Source organism: Pinus tabuliformis, chromosome X (assembly GCF_031772625.1).
Source record: "Pinus tabuliformis cultivar Carrire ecotype Pingquan chromosome X, CPIR1, whole genome shotgun sequence".
In the NCBI taxonomy this organism is placed as follows: domain Eukaryota; kingdom Viridiplantae; phylum Streptophyta; class Pinopsida; order Pinales; family Pinaceae; genus Pinus; species Pinus tabuliformis.
This window is the reverse complement of record NC_142308.1, coordinates 1403079434-1403101348: the sequence shown is the minus strand read 5'-3', so window position 1 is coordinate 1403101348 and position 21915 is coordinate 1403079434. Positions and strand designations below refer to the sequence as shown.

Here is a 21915-nt window from a genome sequence, read left to right as displayed (position 1 = left end):
GTGGTCCCCGTGTGAGCATTGGAAAATGGTGGAGTGAAATCAATCTAGTTTTGTGGGATCCACTTTCCAAACTTTCACACCTCGTACCCTAACGGAAAATGTGAAAATGTTAGCAGCCTCCTTTCTTACCAATCTTAGACGACGGTGACAGACTGATTTTTTTCTTCTTTTTTTAATTTAAACCTCCATTACGCTGCAATGAATCATTGAATGTGACGTTTGTGAATATATCGATCTATTTAGGCTTTATTGCAATTTATTCCAGATATCCACTACATTGGGTTCCACCAGTTAAATTAACGTGGCCTGTCATTGCTGCAAGTGAAAGCAAAAATTGTGCAGTTCATTAGTCTTGTGTCTGTATGCATTAGTTCGAATTCTGGTGCAGTAGCAGTAGATTCCTTGTCTATCAAGAGGGTGCACAAGGTTTGTTTTTAAGGTAAATTTCTTTGTCTGGGAGATCTCCCTAACGACCTTAAGATTGCCATGAAAAGGTATTGAGAGGTGTTTTTTTGTTTTTGCTTTGCAGAACACAGACAGGCAGGCAGACAGACAGAGACGTGATCATGGGGCGAGGGAAGATTGAAATAAAGAAAATAGATGATGTAACGAGCAGACAGGTAACTTTCTCAAAGCGCAAGGCAGGAATATTCAAGAAAGCCCACGAGCTCTCTGTTTTATGCGATGCAGAGGTGGCTGTTCTCATCTTTTCAAACACAGGAAGGCTCTACGATTTTGCTAGTTCAAGGTATATTCAGCAGTCCCAACTTAATTTTATCCATGTTAAGGATAGCGAAAATATGAAATAGTTTTTAGTTTTTAGTTATTAGTAGAAAAATATAGTAACAGAGATTCTCCATTCATCCTTCAAACTATACACCCTTTTCTTAATGTTATCTTTGTGGATATTTAGTCTAGCATCGAATCTAAAATTCATCTTGAAACGTTTAACAATTCCGGGTTCCATAGAGTGTAGATTTTTGCAGTTTGTCAACATATTAGGCATAGTTTCAAGGTTAAGTGTGGAAGAATGATTTTGTTTAACCTGATTTGGTTAACCATAGTCAGTCACCCATTCAAAAATATAGAGGCATACAGAAGATGGTTGAATGGGCTCTATATCTTCTTTTGAATGTATGTCCTGATAATAGCTTAAGATAAGCATCATGCACTGGCAGTATTGCTTTAAAATGCAATATATCTGGGATATATATCATTCCATGTATTCATGAAATATATCTTGGATATATATTATTACATCTGATCAGACTCCTTAAGTTAGATGCTATATATTCATAGATATATATTAATTGAAGTTAGATGATATATAGCCCAAGATATACATAGCAATCAATATAGCACTTCCCAGTGCTTGTAGTTGAAAAGATTGACTTCAACAAAAATATATCACACATAAATAAAAGCATATCACATAGTTAACCCAAAATCTGCGCTCAACTTAAATTATGTTTTTCTAATGTTAGAAACACAAAATTTTCCAACCCAAGTTGTTAAGTGACTTGATGTTTCCGATCCAATAATGTTAGAAACACAAAATTTTCCCACCCAAGTTGTTCAGTGACTTGATGTTTTCTATCCAATAATGTTAGAAACACAAAATTTTCCCACCCAAGTTGTTCAGTGACTTGATGTTTCCTATCCAATAATGAACGTGCACTATCTAGGCTATAATTTATAGGGAGTATGATACTGATATACTGTGTTTTAGTTTTCAACTTTTCGTTCTTAGTACCGTTCTTTCAGTCATATACGTGTGAGCATGAGCAGACAAGGTTAGATTGGAGTAAAAAAAACAAATAATTAGGATGGTATGTGATGTATCATCTGCTAGGTTTAAAACTCAAAAATTCAGTTGTGGAAGGCTACTGAAGTAACTCCATAACCTGAGTGAATGTTAATCGAATATATATACCATCATTTTTCACTCCATAGCTTACAATCATGTTTCACTCCATAATTTGAGTGAATGTTAACCAAATATATAGATAATCTTGTAGAAACCCTTTCCTATTTCAATATTTTTTTTCATATTTATATTTACAAAATATTCATAATTTTATCTTATTTTAATAATGGGTCTAATTAGTTGGAAAATTTCAGATATTTATGACTAAAACTGTAAAGCAATTATATTTAATTATAATTTTTTTTTTTAAATAGTGAGAAAACTTATCATAACTGAGTTAAACTAGTAATGGGGTAGCTTCTCACTAGCTTCTATCCAGGAATGTAGGGCTAACTCATTACTCTTTATTCAAAGAAAACCACACCACCTAAAATTACCGTGTTGATAAGCTGTAAAGGGCAAGCTTTCACTCGTGCCATATGCCTATGGGTTTTGAAGATTGACACCCTAGAAAAAGCATCTCTTAGTCAAACAAAAACAATTGGATAGATTTATTTTATCATATAAAAATTTTTATGATAATCCAAATTTTGAAATTAAATCTAAATCAAACTGAATAGGTTGAATACAACATGTTTCAAGAGATTTAAATTGTATAGTTAGGAAAAAAGATGTTCACCAAACTATAACTAAAATCCTTTATCAACCAAACAAAAACAAAAGAAAATTCTACCCAATACATAAAAATTGAAATCAAAACTAGTAATAACAAAAATCTTATTTTGATGATGAACCACACTTATTGGTTCGAAAATTGACCAAAAAATTCTCTTACCTAATTTTAGTTTCGATGGGGAAAATATTCATTGTTATGCGGGGGAAATGTTCATTGTTATGCGATCGTTTTCTAGGGTTAAGATGGGAGATATCAGTTGGGAGATTTTGAGATCGTCAGAATATCACTGAAACTTCCCGCTATACTGGAAGCAATCATATTCGAAGTTACTGGACAGAGATCGTCAGAATATCTCTGAAACTTCCTGCTATACTGGAAGCAATCATATTCGAAATTACCGGACTTGGGTTCGAACCAAACAGTAGAAAGTTTATACTTCAAATTATCTCTGGCTTTGATTTTAATTTTTGTATATTGGGTAGATTTTTTATTGTATCTAAACCGACATGACGCACCTTTTATCATAACGTCAAGGAAAAGGAAAACCTAAAATAAATCGAGGTGTACGCTTGCAACGCAAGGAAAGAATTCATGAATCAGTAAGTTAAACGGTTTATGAATCTCAGTGGGTGGAGAATAAAGCATATATTCGTTTTGGCTGTGGGATAGAAAATATTTTACCTAGCGAGTATTTTCAACATGTTCGTATACATGCTAACCTATTACTATAATTCTACCTGGACTTTAAGTCTTCCAGTGTACTGGACCCTCTGCACCGTGTTAGATACATACACGTAATTCAAAGCCGGTTTTATGAGTCATAAAGAAGACTCCCAACCTCTGTATTGAGGTCTGAGCATTCATGGCTGTTTCGTATTTAAGCGACAGTGCACATGTCTGATGTCTATGACAATTAACAGGAGCTACTCAATCCCTCCGCTGAATTTAAGTATTAATGATTGATTAATCTCCAGAACCGCGCTTCACTCTTTCTTAGTTGCTTTTGGGTCGAATGGAGACGCTTTCCGTGGCCGTCTGTGTGGCGCTTTTTTTAAAGCACCGACATGGTACTGAATCTTTTAGAGTTATTGTCCGGGTAAATGTAACGACGCGAAGTTACTTGTGGGTACTCCACCTTTGACTGACACCATGACCCGGCGATTGCCACTTCCCTGGTTGCATGATTGTCCCAGAGCTCCCGTATTCATGGCACGTCGCCGTTTTCTAATGGACGATGAAAACCCTACTGTTGCAACAAATGCTTTGCATTGGAAAGTTTTTGTTTTATTGAGTACGATTCAGCGATCGGAATAATCTGCAGTCTATTCGTGCAGCAAACGTTTTCTTAGGTAGGTTACTCAATGCAATTAGGGTACGAAAAGTCATTCGGGCTATGAAAAATCGTAAATTTCATAATATTGTTCATGGACCAGTGAACCTGAATGACTCTCATTACTATTTCAATAATCAAAGCATCATCATATTACTAAATCTATAAAGAAAAGTTACAGGAAAATGATAATTATCTGCACAGAATTGTACTGATGATGAGTCATATTGGTTGGCCAGAAATCGTAGGGACTTATAATAATTTCAGTTGCATTGCTTGAGCCATATTGGGTGGCTGGAAATCGTAGAGACTAATAATATTGGGTGGCTGGAAATCGTAGAGACTAGTAATAATTTATGATAAAAAAAAATCACAAGAAACTGATAACTATCTTTTAGAATTGTCCTTATAATAAACCACATTATAACCCACACTAATTGACTGGAAATCATAAAGACTCAAATAACAAATTATCATAAATCACAAAGAATTAATTCAAGGATAATAAATACTATACATTTAGGTTTTAACAAGTCATTGAAATCTCTGATGATGGCTGCTAACCAGGGTGCCCTCGGTGAATAACCTATTTTTCTTGTAAAGCTCTGGTTGGTGAGCGATGGCTGACAACACTGCCATTCCTCTTCTTGGTGCTTCGCAGGGTAGGACACTGAAATATAAATTGCGGACATGATCTCTGTGTATATACTTAGGGAACGTCCTTGCACGAATCACTCAAATTCAAACCTAATCTGTATAAATTTTTAAACATAATGGTTTAAAGCATAACCCGATAAAACCTCACGCAATATTATGTCCGTTAACTCCCTCAAATCTCATAGAACCTTGACCCTACGTACAAAAATGTCCGGTAACTCCCATCTAATCTCATGTTGCCTGCCGTAGCAACTCATTCTACTAAAGCTTTGGACGATGACACTGAGGGATTAAAAAATCATTGAAGATTTATTTTAAATATAGATTTATAATAAATTTTCAATATATAAGATGGATTTTTAGGCTTAAAAAACAATCTTATTTTTTGGACTTTTAGTTTGTCTAATAATGTTATATGGGTGTGAATTGTGGGTTAGCAGCTTTCCCGTCTCAAAATAGAAATAAATTGAGAAAATCCAAAAACACTTGATCATGAGCAAGTTCAAAATAAAAAGTTCAGTACCTTATGAGATAATGTTGAGTGAAAAAGGAGCAACTCCCATTGAAGCAATTGCTGTGGTGTGGCTCATAAGATATCTAAAAAGAATTTGAGCAAATGAGAGTAGGTAGATGGCCTAATGTTATCTTCAGTGAAGGCACTAATAAAAGAAAGAAAACATGGATGAAACAAAACTACACATGGATGCAAAAATAGAATATCTACCTCAATGCCTATCCCATAAATAGCAAAAAGCTAAAGGATTTTGTTATGGAGAAGTTTCCTAAAAAGGTATTGGGAAAAGAGTTGGGTAGAAAGAAGAAATATTACATTGAGGAATTCAACCCTATGTGTGATCTACAACAAAAAGAGTTCATTGGAGCTAGCATTTCGTGGAGGGCAAAGGTTCTTATTGTTTAATTAAGCACTAGCTCACATCAACTTAGGTGTGAAACACTACAGTGGAAAAGGCCTAAAAAAGCTTGGGAAGAACGGCTGTGTACATTTTGCACGTCTAGGAATCGGAAAAACATTTCATTTTAGAATGTGATGCATTCAAAAACATAAGAAAAAATTATGAAAACATGTGAGCTACAATTTATTAGCATTGTCTTTTTAGCGAAAAAATTGTTAGAAAATTAAACCAATTAAATCGAAAAATAATTAAATTACAAATACCAAAAAAACAAAAAAACTAATAATTTCATAAACTATTTTTAACCTCATAAATCTTTTAACCTCATAAATCTTAAAATATCATGTAGTTTCATTTATTTAAAACATTACACTCTTGCATATTTATATTTGTTCCCAACTCTATGGTTTCGTTTCGATTCAAGAGGATGAAAACCCACCATTTAACTCTCGTGGAAAGAGCGTTGCATTCATTGTGCAAATGCAGTTTCAAATCTAAATTTATTTATATATTGCTATTTTTTCGAATTTATTATATTATATTAACAGTATATAAATGGTTTAGAATTTCTTCAACTTTGTAGGCTTTTGTCTATTTATATATTGTTATCTTTTCGAATCTATTATATTATATTAACATTATATAAAGCGTTAGAGTTTCTTCAACTTTGTAGGCTTTTGTTTTTACTTGAATTCCCTATTTTCATTGAACTTTTATTAACTTTATTTAAATTTTCCTCAACTTTGTATGCTTTTGGGCTTACTTGAATTCCTTATTTTTATTGAACTTCTGTCTGTTTTCTTTTTTCTCTTTTTTAATAATAAATATTATATCCATTTTGGTTAGAGTAATTAGGCTAAATTATATTATATTATAAAGTCAATTTAATATTAGGCTAAGTTTTACTATATCATAAATTTATATCCATTTTGGTTAGAGTAATTAGGCTAAATTATATTATATTATAAAGTCAATTTAATATTAGGCTAAGTTTTACTATATCATAAAGCCAATTTAATATTGATTGTTTATTGATTCAAGATTTGGGTAATTATGGTTTTTTTCATAGTATGTTTATAATAAATATTAGGATAACTTTTACTATATCATAAAGTCAATTTAATATTCATTGTTTGTTGACTCAAGATTTAGGTAACCATGGTTCTTTCCATAGTATTTCATATAATAAGGGATAATTAACACAATTAGAATAGGGCATTTTATCCTAAACAAAAATTAAAAATTAAAATAAAACATAAGAGAATAATTAATCAAAACAAATAGAATAAGAAAAATGAATTAGCCATAATAAATAAATTGAAATACATATAATTATAACAATTAAAATTAATAATTAATTAAAATAAATATAATTAAAATAAGTAATTAATTAAAATTAAAATATTGAATTAAGACTTCTGTGATCTATATCAAATTTTTGAAGATTCTATTATATATTGATAACATGGTCCACTTACATTTTAATTTGAATATTATTAATCGAATTTCTTATTAAAAAATAAAAATAAAATATATAAATTAATATATTTATACCCCTTATCATAGTCAAGCTAGCACTGGTCAAATCGAGCTGTTGTCTTTTTAGTCGTTACCTTATCGAGAAAATTGAGTCATTGGATATTCTGCCCTATCTATTTAATGTGCAAAGCGAAATCTGCTCATTCAACTTGTCTTCACAATGAACCACACTGGTTGGTTCGAAACAAGTCCACAAAAGTTTCTCTATGTGATTTTAGGTGAAGAATCTTCAAAAATAAAATTAAAATAATTAAAACTAAAATAATTAAAATAAATAAATAAATTAAAATATTTATATAATTAATAAATAATTAATAAATAAATTGAAATAAATATAATTACAACCATAACAATTAAATTAAAATTAATTAAAATAAATATAATTAAACAATTAAAAATAATTAATTAATTAAAATAAAAAATTAATAAAAAATATGACCAAAAATAATTATAAAATTAATTAAAATAAATATAATTAAAATACGAAATAATTAATACAATTAAATTTATAAAACATGAGAGAATAATTAAATTAATTCTATCATAAAACATAAGAGAATAATTAAATTAATTCTATCACAATATTAAAACAAATAGAACAATTAAAAATAATTTAATAAATCCTAATACCTGTAGGCTAAGCATCTCATACATCTCTAGTATCCGGAAGATAATTTACATAATAATATAACCTATTAAAGGATAAGATGACTTTATTGTAATTCACTTTTTGGTTATGGAAAGATAAAGATATTTTATAGTATTTATGTATTATTGTTATATATATATATATATATATATATATATATATTTATAACAATTCTTTCACATTTAAAATACCATTTTTTTCAACTCTATTTCTTTACATTTCAATGACTGTCATTTCTATATCAAAAGAAGTTTTAAAGAAAAATATTTGATTTATTTATTACTTTTTTGTTTGTTTATTAAGTTGTCTATGATCCTCTAGGCTTGATTTGTGGTTTGAGGAGCTAGGAGCATCTAATCCGTCAAAGTCACATGGGGTGCCACGCAGTTTAGGTCATTGGATTTTTTAGCATGTCTCCTCCCCCTAGCATAGGGCACAACCACCCCTCGTGAGGTTTGATCCTGGGTCACCTTGCTAACGAGGCTTATCCTCAACCGGTTGTGCTAGTGGGACTTGACAAAAGTGAGCGAGCTTGGCCCAAGTTAAGCTTTCCCGCGACTAGTCACCGCCCTTGCTCGGGTTTGAGCACAAGACTTGACCATCATTACGAGTCTGACTTTACCAACCGGCTAGTCACCGCCCTCGCTCGAGTTTGAGCACAAGTCCTGACCATCATTACGAATATGATTTTACCAACCAGCCACCTTAACCGACCTTTAAAGGTAAGCGGGCTTGGCCCAGGTTAAGTTTACCTCAGCCGACCTTTAAAGGTGAGTGGGCTTGACCCAGGTTAAGTTTTCACACGACTAGTCACTACCCTTGCTTACGTTTGAGCACAATACCTAACCATCATTAAGAATCTGACTTTACCAACTAACCGCCTCAGCCAACTTTATTTATATTATAAATAAAATATTTTTACTTATTTTCTCATATATATATATATATATATATAAACTAACTTTAAATAGATAATCTAAGCTTAAATTCAATAAGTTTAAATCACTTACTCTTAAACTAACTTTAAATAGATAATCTAAGCTTAAATTCAAGGGTTTAAATCACTTACTCTTAAGTAAATATAAATATTTTTTTTTTAAATAAATATGGATTAAAAAAATAAAATTTAAATTAGTTAATTATTTTAAAATTATATTTAAATAAAATTTTTATTTAAATAATTGGGAAATAAATTATAAATTTCATTACAAATATGTTTAAACACTATTTAAACTATCTTTTATCAAATTAAATTATTATTTTTAATATTAAAAAATTAAATTACACACTTTTGTTATTTACTCCGTTCTAAGTAATTATTTATATATATTATTTATTAGTTTTGATCTTTTGCTTTGCTATTTTGTTGGATAATACATTTTGCTAATATATCATCTTGACGAAATACCTACAATCATTTTAAATTCTTTACCAGTGTTAAAAATAATACATTTTTTTCCTGAAGTTAACTACATTTTTAATTGTTTTTAAATCATTAAAATAATATGTTTTGCCATTATTTTTAAAATTAAGTAGTCGATTTTATTTTTTATTATTATTTTTTTAAATTCAATTAATTTATGATTTATATATAAAATTAGTTTTTTTTTTTTTTTTTATATCTAATATATTATAATTATTATATCAATGGATTTTTTTTTATTTAGTTGTCTAGTGAGGACAATTGTTACTGGTGATTATCCCCTAATGTAAATTATTCAAGGAAAATCACCCTCGTGGTTCCTAAAGGGCTTGGGCCGTTAACCTGTTTCCTTAGATTTAAAGAAGAGGAGCTCTTAGCTAAGCATAACCGTTAACCTGTTTCCTTAGATTTAAAGAAGAGGAGCTCTTAGCTAAGCAGAAGCATTTTTAGCGCATACTCTAGTCTCATATATCAATGTATATGTTGTAAAAGGGTAATTATTTTTATCAACATAAAAATTGATTTGTTGTAAAGTGAATATGTTTATTTTTTATTTTTTTGATGATAGTGGTGTAGAAATTTCACCTGTAAAACAAACCAATATATGCAATGTCCTAAAGCATAATGCTTGTTCTACTTCTACAAAACATTAAGCGGAAGCATAATCGAATTCATGAGCAACATCAAGTAGAAACATGCATAACTAATCAAGAGAAATAACCACACATAACACAAAATATATCCAGGGAAAAGCACCAGCATAAAACCCCAACCATTTATTATCAATCAAGTGGAAATCCTCTTCATAATACAAAAAGAATTAGCTATCAAGCTATTCAGTTTTCAATGAACTATGAAGATATGAAGATATGTCTCATGAACCAACCAAGCTCTGTATATAAAGGCTTTACCTATGGTCCAATCCCTATTTCCTTGCGAAGTTTGCTTAGGAAATAATAGCAAAAGCATATGCAATTAATTCCAAACATACCAAGTTAACCAATGGTCCAACCATGCAATCCTTGAGGACACTAGTTCCTCAACCATGCAAAAACTACTGACTACAAATAGTCAAGCATCTGATAGTACATTGTCCCGCATCTAATTTCAACTGTGTCTCTGACATAACTAACATGCAATAGTTATTCATGAGTGAATCCTCAGTTATCTAAAATAATAGTTGTCACATGCATGCAAGCATTAACAAACTATATTTTATTATTTTAACAACTTGTTAAAATAATCTAGCTGGACTTGACTAGTTAGAACTAAGTCAACTGATTCTCTCATTATAGAACTCATACTTATTCCCTCAATCAATGGAGGAAATCAAAGATAAATTCCTCAATCAGTGGGACAACTCATGTGCATGCTCGCAAAGACTTCAAATTCCAATTTCCTTAACTAATTAACTCAACTGAATTAATTAATTAATATTTCCAATTGTTGTTAAGACCAAAATTAATTTCACTTCCTATAGATAGACTAGGGACTGCTATAAATAAGAAGAGACCCAAAAATGCTATTTTTAGAACTTTCTATTTTTAGCAGTTTCACCTCTCACCCAATGTGGCCAATGACCTCACTAGCCAAACTGCTATTTTTAGACATGCTATTTTTAGCACATTCTAAATTTAACATTTCTTGTTGCACATTTTTCAACACTCCCTCTCAACAAAAAAGACTTCCTCTCGAACCCGGTCCTGTAACTCTAGAATGTTCTGCATGCAACACATCTACCCAGTCCACTTGTCCAACAACACTTGGAACAAAAAACACTCCCAACTGACTACTCTGTTGGACTAGGAACATACTTTGATGCTGAAGCTCTATCTGCTGCTGACAAGTGCTCCCTCTCTGATATCTGCGCTACTGCAACATCTCCATGCATCTCGCACCATTGCACACCTCTTTGTGCCACCTAGCACTATGCAAAACACTTGTGCCTCTCGCATTGCTGCAGCATGCTAGCTATGCGTTGTCCTAGGATTCCCTGCACTGTCTCTCTCTCTGCCGTTCCATCCACATATGTCTCTACCCAATCAGTCAGTTCTTGCTACTCCACATCGAGGCTCCTGTAGCAAGGTCTCATCCAAGAGGTTGGGTACCTCAAGGATCCTGCCCCTCCTCCTTGGGACGATCGCTCTATATCGCCCCACCTCCTACTTAGAGGTATGGCTGCATGTGATCCCTTGGCCCACCTGGCTCGAAGTTTCCCCATACTGGAGGTCTCTGCATGAGTAGATGTCTCTACTTGATCTCCTCTCAACTTCCCTTGTTGTGGCTTCTCCATAACCTGCTGAAGCTGCTGCACCACTCGTGGCTCCTCCACAATCATCTGAGACTTCTTATAGCTCTGCATCTTGAGAGGTAATATACCCTCCCTCTCCACCACCAAGTCCATCAGTTGCATTGTTGCTCAAGGTTTTGCATGCATCTTGAACCTCAAGAGCATACAGGTTCTTGACCCGTGAACCAATCTGCTTCACCTGTCTAGTGATGATGTGTCTAAGGAAAACCTTTCCATTACTAAAGATTACATCATAGCCTCTTTTTTCCAGCATCACGATTGACACCAAGTTTCTCTTCAGTCTTGGTACATCCTTAACATTGATTAAGGTAAGGCGAGATCCATGCTCCCTCTGAAAAATAACCGTGCCTACACCTGAGACACTATACTTCTCATCATTACCCATCACTATGAGTATCTGGAGATCTTTCTCCTCCAAAGTACTGAACAAACTCTTGTCGCCAGTCATGTGGAAAGAAGCTCCTCTGTCAAGAAACTAATCACTTCCCACCATGGATGAAACCATGCATGCGAAGAGTGTGAAATCCAACTCAAACTGTGAAGCAAGTGCCTCACTTTCAGATCCTTCCCCGGATCCCTTCTTGGATTTCCTCCGTGGACAATTTGTAGCATAATGTCCCACCTCATGACAACGAAAGCATCACACTTTCGCTTTGTCAACCTTCTTCCCATCATTGGAAGAACTGGATTCGGAAAGAGAAACCTTCTCCTTCTCCTTCTTCGCCTTACTTGCTAAGGCACAGTTCTCCTCATCATGCATGGATGAAGAAATATCTCTGGTGCTCTGTCTGACTCCTCCTGCATCAAATCCGACCATAGTATTTCCCAATCTGGCAGTTTCTCCCTTCCATTCACCGAGTCCTAGTAGCTATGCCAGCGTTTAGGAAGGCCAAGGAGTGTTAGACTCACCATATCCTCATCCAATGTCACAACCCCTACACTTGCAAGCTCATCCCTGCATGTGATGAGCTTGGTCAGATACATAGAGATCGTCTCATCCCTTTCACACTTGATCTTTCGAATTTTTTCCTTCAGTGCCAGCTTCCTCTGATCATTGCTATTCTGATATAAATCTTTCAATGTTTTCCACATTGCATGTAGAGTCTCCTTCCCATGGAGGCTCGAGACAATGTGATCTCGCACTCCCTCCAAGATAATTCTCCTAGCTCTAGCCACACACTTCCTCCATTCCACCTGCTCAGTCTTGTTAGTAGGCTAAGGAATTTCTTGATCAATGAAATCCTTAAGGCCATTATCCTCCAAAACTGCCTCCATACGATCCTTCTAAGCTATATAGTTTGCGCTGCCACCAAGGGCATACTCAAGCCTCAACCCATAGAAAGCCATTGATGAAATAGATGTGATAAGAACTTGAGATCTAATAAACTTCGAATTTCTCTGCTAGTATACTGTTCTTGCTTGATTACCTGTGCTCTGATACCATGTAGAAATTTCACCTGTAGAATAAACCGATATATGCAATGCCCTAAAGCATAATACTTGTTCTACTTCTAAAAAACATTAAGTGGAAGCATGATCGAATTCATGAGCAACATCGAGTAGAAACATGCATGACTAATCAAGAGAAATAATCACACATAACACAAGATATATCCAGGGGAAAGCACCAGCATAAAACCCCAACCATGTATTATCAATCAAGCAGAAATCCTCTTCACAATACAAAAAGAATTAGCTCTCAAGCTATTTAGTTCTCAATGAACTATGAAGATATGAAGATGTGTCTCATGAACCAACCAAGCCTTGTATATAAAGGCTTTACCTATGGTCCAATCCCTATTTCCTTGCACAGTTTGCTTAGGAAATAATAATAAAAGCATATGCAATTAATTCCAAACATACCAAGTTAACCAATGATCCAACTACGCAATCCTTAAGGACACTAGTTCCTCAACCATGCAAAAACTACTTACTAGAAATAGTCAAGCATCTGATAGTACACTGTCCCACATCTGATCTCAACTGGGTTTCTGACAGAACTGACATGCAACAGTTATTTGTGAATCCTCAGTTATCTAAAATAATAGTTGTCACATGCATGCAAGCATTAACAAACTATATTTTATTATTTTAACAACTTGTTAAAATAATCTAACTGGACTTGACTAGTTAGAACTAAGTCAACTGATTCTCTCGTTATAGAACTCATACTTATTCCCTCAATCAGTGGAGGAAATTAAGGATAAATTCCTCAATCAGTGGGACAACTCATGGGCATGCTCACAAAGACTTCAAAATTCGAATTTCCTTAACTAATTAACTAAACTGAATTAATTAATTAATATTTCCAACCGCTGTTAAGACCAAAATTAATTTTACTTCCTATAGATAGACTAGGGATTGCTATAAATAGGAAGGGACCCAAAAATGCTATTTTTAGAACTTTCTATTTTTAGCAGTTTCACCTCTCACCCAATGTGGCCAATGACCTCACTGGCCAAACTGCGATTTTTAGACATGTTATTTTTAGACATGCTATTTTTAGCAGGACTATTTTTAGCAGATTCTAAATTTAACATTTCTTTTTGCACATTTCTCAACAAGTGGTGGTGGTTAAAATACACAAACACTAATATGGTATATCCGACTTTAAGAAAGTAAGTAATTAACTGAAGTTATTTAATATTTTATTTCTATAATAAAAAAGTGAGAGAAGCTTTCTGAGATCAATATAGTTTTGCTTACTTAACGATTAATGAAAGCTATAATGAATTGAGGTTATTTAATATAGTTTTGCTTACTTAACGATTCATGAAAGCTATAATGAATTGAGGTTATTTAATATTTTATTTCTATAAAAAAGAAAACGAGAGAAGCTTTTTGAGATCATTGTAGTTTCTTGATTAACTAGTCATGAAGGCTGGTAGTGTGGCAAATGTTTGAAAAGGAGATCAAATGTGATTAAGGGTGGGGCACTCCAAGATAAAGTGTGTTTCATCTTCAACTATCTTAGTATTACAAAGGAGAAAATTCTTTCGTCCCAAGGTGTTTTGGGAATAGACCAACTCTTGGTTTCACTTGGAAGCTTATGCAAATTAATTCTTATCTTTCCATTGCTCATTTTCTTCTTAGCAATGATCAAGACAAAAAGACAATTCTAGTTAGCAGGAGTTCTGGTTAGTAGGAGCTCCCTATAATATCTTAGTTTACTTTTCCCCTCTAATTCCTTATCATCCCACAACCTATCCTTGAAATTGGAAATAATAGCATTTTTAATTTCTTCCTTATTCTTCAACATGATTTCCTCCTTTATCCCCCAATGGTCGAGCCTGGCATCCTTATGCCAACCTGGATTGAGTTGGAGGTGGGGGTTTTGACTAGAGTTAGAAGCAATTTCGGGGACATGATTTCCTCCTTTATCCCCCAATGGTCGAGCCTGGCATCCTTATGCCAACCTGGATTGAGTTGGAGGTGGGGGTTTTGACTAGAGTTAGAAGCAATTTTGGGGAGCCTCTTGGCTTCCATGATGCACAACATTTTCTTGTACATAAGATACCTAAACATAGTCATGCTTTCAATGGGGGAGATGTTAGCTTCAATCAAAAGAATAGGGTAGGGAGTATTTCTTTTAATCTTGAGGTTGTAGGTTATAAATTTATTCTGGATGGTTTCAATCTTTATCGATAATTCTCTAGATATACTCTAACCTCAAATTTCACACCAATATAAAATAACATGGGTGAAGAGAGTATCGAAAAATTTTTTTTACTAACATAAAGATCAACCAACTTGTATATATATATATATATATATATAATTAATAAATATAATTAAAAAATAATTTTTAATTAAAAACTTAATAGATTTTAATGATGCACTTTAAAATGCATTCCATTGTCACATATGAAATCATCTTCTTTGCGAATTTGTTTAAATTAAAATGTTGTTTATATAATTAAAGTTTTAAGGTTCATTATTATTGAGATTATGTATATATAAATATGATTGAATATATAATTTAGTTATACAGAATATATTTATTTATTATAAGGTAAGTATATAAATGTGTAAGGTGATTTTTTTAATTTAGCTATATAAAAATTTAGGTAATGTTTTTTGTGTTTTGTTGGGTGATGTGGGTAATGTGAGTTTTATAATGATGGACACGTATAATGTGTGGTTTGAGTAACTATTATTTAATGAAATCATGTGGGGATTTTATTTGGCCTGAACCAAATCAATCTTTAGCATGGTTGGATTTCTTTACCACCAAATTTCTAAATGGTGACCTTTTCACTACTTAATAGGTTACCCTTACTACAAAGTGCCTTAAGAGAATAGTCAGGTAACTATTATTTAAGGAAATCACGTGGGGATTCTAGGTGGCCCAGGCTAAACCAATCCTTACCACGGTTGGATTTTTTTTTTACCACGAAATTTCTAAATGGTGACCTGTTCACCACGTAATAGCTTACCCTTACTACGGAGTGCCTTAAGAGAATACTCAGGTAACTATTATTTAAGGAAATCATGTGGGGATTCTATGTGGCTCGGGCCAAACCAATCCTTATCGTGGTTGGATTTTTTACCAGGAAGTTTCTAAATGGTGACATTTTCACCATAGAGTGCCTTAACAGAGTACACTTACTACGGAGTGCCTTAATAGAGTACCCTCACTACGAAGTGCTTTAACATATTAATAGAATACTCTATTATGTCTAGTGACCTAGGTACATTTTTATTAAAATAATTATATAATATTAATAACATTAATAAAATTAAATAATTTATAGTAATAGACTTATTAATATAATATTGTAATAAATTAATTTTTATAATTTTTTAAATATTAAAATAATTATATTTTACTAATTTGATGGTGATGATGGTGATGGCACCACGACCGTCAAGACCACGTTATGACCACGTTATTAGATCGTCAAACAAGTCAAGAATTTTGGCAGTGGCAAATATTTTGAAATTAGAATGAATGTGAATAAGAGTTGGACAATTCAAGAGAAAGTGTTTTTCATCTTCAACGCTCTTACTACGGAGTGCCTTAAGAGAATACTCAAGTAACTATTATTTAAAGAAATCGTGTGGGTATTCCATCTGGCCTGGGCCAAACCAATCCTTACCGTGGTTGGATTTTTTACCATTATTTAAGGAAATCATGTGGGGATTCCATCTGGCCTGGGCCAAACCTATCCTTACCATGGTTGGATTTTTTACCAAGAAGTTTCTAAATGGTGACATTTTCACCACATAGTGCCTTAACAGAGTACCCTATAGAGTGCCTTAACATATTAATAGAATACTCTAATATAGTCTAGTGACTTAGGTACATTTTTATTAAAATAATTATATAATATTAAATTATTAATAAAATTAAATAATTTATATAATAAAAAGAGTAGAATTTATGGTAATAGACTTATTAATATAATAGTTAAATTTACACATAAATAATAAATTAATTTTTATAAATTTTTAAATATTAAAATAATTATATTTTTACTAATTTGATGGTGATGGCACGACGGATGCCAAGACCACGTTATTAGATGTCAAATAAGTCAAGAAATTTGGCAATGGAAAATATTTTTGAAATTAGAATGAATGTGAATAAAAGCTGGACAATTCAAGAGAAAGTGTTTTTCATCTTCAATGCTCAAATAAGTCAAGAAATTTGGCAATGGAAAATATTTTGAAATTAGGATGAATGTGAATAAAAGTTGGACAATTCAAGAGAAAGTGTTTTTCATCTTCAACGCTCTTAGTGTCACATAACGCTCTTAGAATGGCCAACTCTCCATTTCACTTTAAAGATACCATAGATTCCTTTTTCCCTTTCTCTTTATCATTCCATAGTTTTCCTGAAATTTGTAAGTAATAATATTCTAAAATATTTTCCTTATCATTCAAGATATTATATATGGAAATTAAATCAATGGAGAAAAATAATTTTTCCTTAACTAAATTTACATCCCCTCTCTCTTTCTCTCTCTATATATAATTAAAATGTATATAATTATTTACAAAATATTTGGATTTTATTTTCTAATTTATTTGAATATATTGTTATTTTCTATTATAAAACTTTAAAGAATAAAAAGTATACTTAAAATATTTATTTAAACTATAAAAAATATTTATTTGTGTAAATAAGTGAGTTTATATTAATTTGAATTCATAATAATATAATATATAGATTTTAAAACATTTAATAAATTTAAAATTATATTTATATATATATATTTTAAATATTTAAAAAATATATTTTAAGATATTAATAAAATATTATTTATTTAAATTTTTAATAAATTTAAAATTATGCCTAGGCGGTTTGGTGAATGGGTGCACTGTTAATGGCCAATGGGTGCACTGCTAAGGCACTCTTTGCTATAGGTCACCGGTTCAAATCTTCGGTTAGTGCTTAAGTAGTATTATAAATAAAAAATAAAAAATTATATATATAATTTTTAAATATTTAAAAATTATATTTTAATGTATTAATAAAATATTATTTATTAAATAATATTCACTTACTATCCTTATTTTATTTAATAATTTATATGACTTTCACATAAACTTTAACATGATGTCAACTACTCTAAAAACTTAAGAATCCTTTCCCATCACTAACATCCATTTTTATGGTAGAAAGCTATGAATGTGCTTCATGCATCCCTGTAAGGTGGTGCGATGGTCACTTACCATTTAACAATTTTTTTGTGTAAGTTTGGTAGTACTTTCCTTTTCTATTACTTATCTATATGCATGTAACAAAATATGTCTGGCAGCCTCACCCTGCTTGAAGGAAACCAGGGCTGTTGGTCACCGGTCACCCTGCTTGAAGGAAACCAGGGCTGTTGGTCACCGGTCAGTGTCAAATGCTGCCCAAAATTTAAACATTTTAATCCTTATCATCCATGCCAAGTTTGCAGCTATATCTACTATATACTTAATGCTTTGACTTGTAAAATAAATTTTATTCATCATAATAACAAATATTAACTCTTCTCAATAAAAATTAACTTTCTGTCTCTCTACTTCAGAGATAAGAGGATTCAATAGGATTCAATTGGGCCTGGTCTATTCACTTACTATCCTTCTTTTATTTAATAATTTATATTTCCTATTTTTTCTTAAGACTTTCACATAAACTTTAATATGATGTCCACTACTCGAAAAACGTAAGAATCCTTTCCCATCACTAACATCCACTTTTATAGTAGAAATCTATGAAGGTGCTTCATGCATCCCTGAAAAGGTGTTGGGATGGTTATTTTACATTTAACATATTTTTTGTGTAAGTTTGGTAGTACTTCCATTTTCTATTACTTATCTATATGCATGTAACAAAATATGCCTGGTAGCCTCAACTTGCCGTAGGAAACTAGGTCTATTGGCCACCGGTCGGCATCAAACACTGCCCAAAATTTAAACATTTTAATCCTTATCATCCATGCCAAGTTTGCAATTATATCTATTATATACCTAATGCTTTGACTTGTAAAATAAATGTTATCTGTCATAAAAACAAATATTAACTCTTTTCAATAAAAATTAACTTTTTGTCTCTCTGCTTCAGTTATCAGATGATTCAATTGGGGCCGGGTCCTTAGCACTTGACCCAGGCACTTTGCTCTGTAGCAAGTTTTGCTTCTCCATTCTCCCAAAACGAAGGTTCTCGTGATATTGTTGCACTTGCACCGCTGGATATCCTTTAAACTTGGTTCCTCTGGCCTATCTTGCTCTGGTTCTTTTCTGTCCCTGTATGTTATCATTGCCCTAGCTAATAGATTTTTCATTACCCATTACTGTTGTATGGTATGCCTGAACAGAGTTTTGCGGCCTCTAATATGGCCTTGGTCGTTAAGTGATGGCTCCGAGTCTTCCATTGGGAGTTCTTCGTTTGCCATGTTGGCATTTAACTCTTCTTCCCACGTTGCAATTACAACTTTTACTTGGGCTAGGGTGCCTGCATGGTAAGCATTCATAAGGTTTTGCATGCTTTCCTCACCCATTCTTCTTCCCCTTTTCCTCTGTGTTTTGCTCGTTGATGCCTCCTGGCCCTTCATTTTCTGCTTCCCTTGCTTCCCTGTTCATTGACCTCCTTTTCTTACCTATTTCCCTTCTGCTTTCACCATCTTTTCTTGCAACAATTTCTTCTGTCCCCTCCTCTCACGCATTCTCACATGTTTTTGATGACGGAGCTTCGGACGCTGAAGAGTATAGAAATTAATTCCACCGGTAATGTTAACATGAGAACGTTCATTAAAATCAGTCCCAAGTTTCTGCATAACATTTTCCCATTCCTTTTTAATCTGTTTTTCAACATTAAAACTTCCAATTTGCTTCTCGGCAACCCAATTGCCACCAATTCGCAACCACCCTGTTATCGCTTCTCTCCTCTGCTCTAATCCCCCCCAGTACCCATCCCCTGGGGTCTCCACAGAAGTCCCCCGTTGCTCATGTGATCTGGCAGGCAAGGAATTGGACTTCCAACTACGAGAGAGCAAGGTTTTGGCTTCAATTCCGCCACTAGGGTGGACCCTCTCAGCATGCTACTCACCACCCCTCCCCCCCTCTTGGCTTTTCTAGACTTAGCCTTCTTTTGTAGTCAGTGACTACACAAGGTTATAGGGAAATGATTTCCCCCCGATCAAGCAAAGCCCCACTGGTCTAGAATTCTCCCCTTCCTAATCTCTTGCACCTCTTTTCTTCCCCGTTGGTGTAAGATTTTCCCATAAGCCAGACTAACCTAACAAGGCCTATCTTCCATTTCCCATTCCCCCCTCTCACCCCCCACAGATTCTGGAGTCGACATGGCCCCTGAAGGCTATCAGAGGCGTCATAGCCTTTTCTCGGCCCCAACCTACAACATTTCCCTATGACAGGTATCAATTTCTTTCCCCCAGGTTCTAGCTGCCCTCCAAACCCTTCCCAGGTCTCATTTATACAGTGAGTTCGTAGCCAAATATTATCAACAAACAATTGAACTCGAATTCACCAAATTTTTCATTTCTTTTCGCAATTAGGAAACCAGACATTATCTTCTTAAAACAAAACCAGCATTTTCCTATTACTTTCAACACCTCTCTCCTTGTTTGTCGGATAAGAAGGCCCCTTCCCTTGTTCTTTAAGTCAAAATAAAATTTTTAAATAATCTAAAAAAACTATATAAAACATTTAAATAATATCTAAAATTAACACTTAAAAAGAATTAGATCCTCTTATTAAATCTCTATTTAAAATAAATCTATACTGATACGTTAAATATATAAATAATTTTTTATTATTACTATAATATAGATTGATTATGAAAGTTCAGAGACAGAGTTCATTCATTTTATGCTTTCTGTACTCGAAATTGCACTTAATGTTTCCAGTATAGTAAGTTCTCTCAAGCACACTGAACTCACCAAAATCTGACAAGGTCGGAGAAAAAAGCGATGGCAGAAACAAGTGAATAGTGATATAAGTTATGTGAGCATCCACTGGGAAAACGTTGTGCGAGGGTTAAAAAAGGGAATTCAATGAGAAGTTTGCGCTGAAACTGCCTGCTGTACGAGGAGGAGTCATATTCGAGGTTATTGGAATTGATATCATTGGGCTTCAAATCTGATTTATAAATGCGGTGGCAGACATTTTCATTGCTGCATCGTGAAATAAACGCTACAACAAATGTGGGCTTTCCACGTTTTTCTCATCGAGCCCGAGGGAAATTGAATCCGTGCTTTAAAGATGCATGTACGCAAACGCAAGGACGCCATGCTTGGACCAATCAGTTGGAGAGTTATTCACCTGCATGGAGTATAATGCAGAAATTGAGCTGTTCGTATCAAAAAAATATTAAATATCAGATTTTGATACTGATAATGCAATTTTAACATGTTCGTATCAATTGTGACTAGATACAAGAATTCAGAGTGGAGTAGGCTTGCAGCGTACCCTACTCTCCTCCCCTTGTTAAATCTCTACACGTAACTCAAAGGCTCGTTTTACGAGTCATACAGACGGCCCCCAATTTGTGTACTGAAGCGTGAGCATTAAAGTCAGTTTCGTCAGTCCAATGAACATGTCCAATGGCTATGACGGTTAAGTTGCAGGCACTTAAAAATTAATGATTAGTTAATCTTCACGGGTTATCGTTTTACACGACGTTTCTAACGCATTTTAGCACATTTAGGTTGAATGCAGACGCTCTCTGTCGCCATCTGTCATCGTCTATGGAGCACAAATACGGAGACTAATCCTTTGACCAGTGGTGACTGCACAGACCCTACTTTTTAAAAACCTTATTTTTTGGAGTGACCCGCAGTGATTTCTGTGTACCCGATCTCTGACTGAATCATGAATCATGAATCATGACTGTAATTCATGTGAAAGTTGTCATGAAAGATGGGTACCCAGCTGGACATTCGGAAATTCTGAGCGACTTTCTAATGGAATCATACAGGTTGGGGACTTTGAATGGAGCCATAATTGTTAAGTTGTAGTATTTCTACCTAGCGATTACTGTCGACGAGTTTACATTAACACAAATCAGACCGCTTTCAAGCATAAGATGCTGAAGAGACAA

At 33.4% G+C, this 21915-nt stretch overlaps 1 protein-coding gene across 2 annotated transcripts in view; it reads left to right on the top strand.

The window, feature by feature from the left end:
• The first annotated feature begins 203 nt into the window (after window positions 1–203).
• The window catches only part of LOC149145270 (MADS-box protein CMB1-like), a 156759-nt gene continuing 135047 nt past the window's right edge, over window positions 204–21915 (top strand). Inside the window, exons 1-2 of one of the 2 annotated variants that reach the window (XM_089448241.1) lie at window positions 204–426; window positions 530–748. In XM_089448241.1, coding sequence (XP_089304367.1) covers window positions 567–748 — 182 coding nt within the window. In that variant the 5' untranslated portion in view covers window positions 204–426; window positions 530–566. Of the gene's footprint in view, window positions 440–529; window positions 749–21915 lie in introns of both variants that reach the window. The other variant, XM_089448240.1, reaches the window with a different exon arrangement.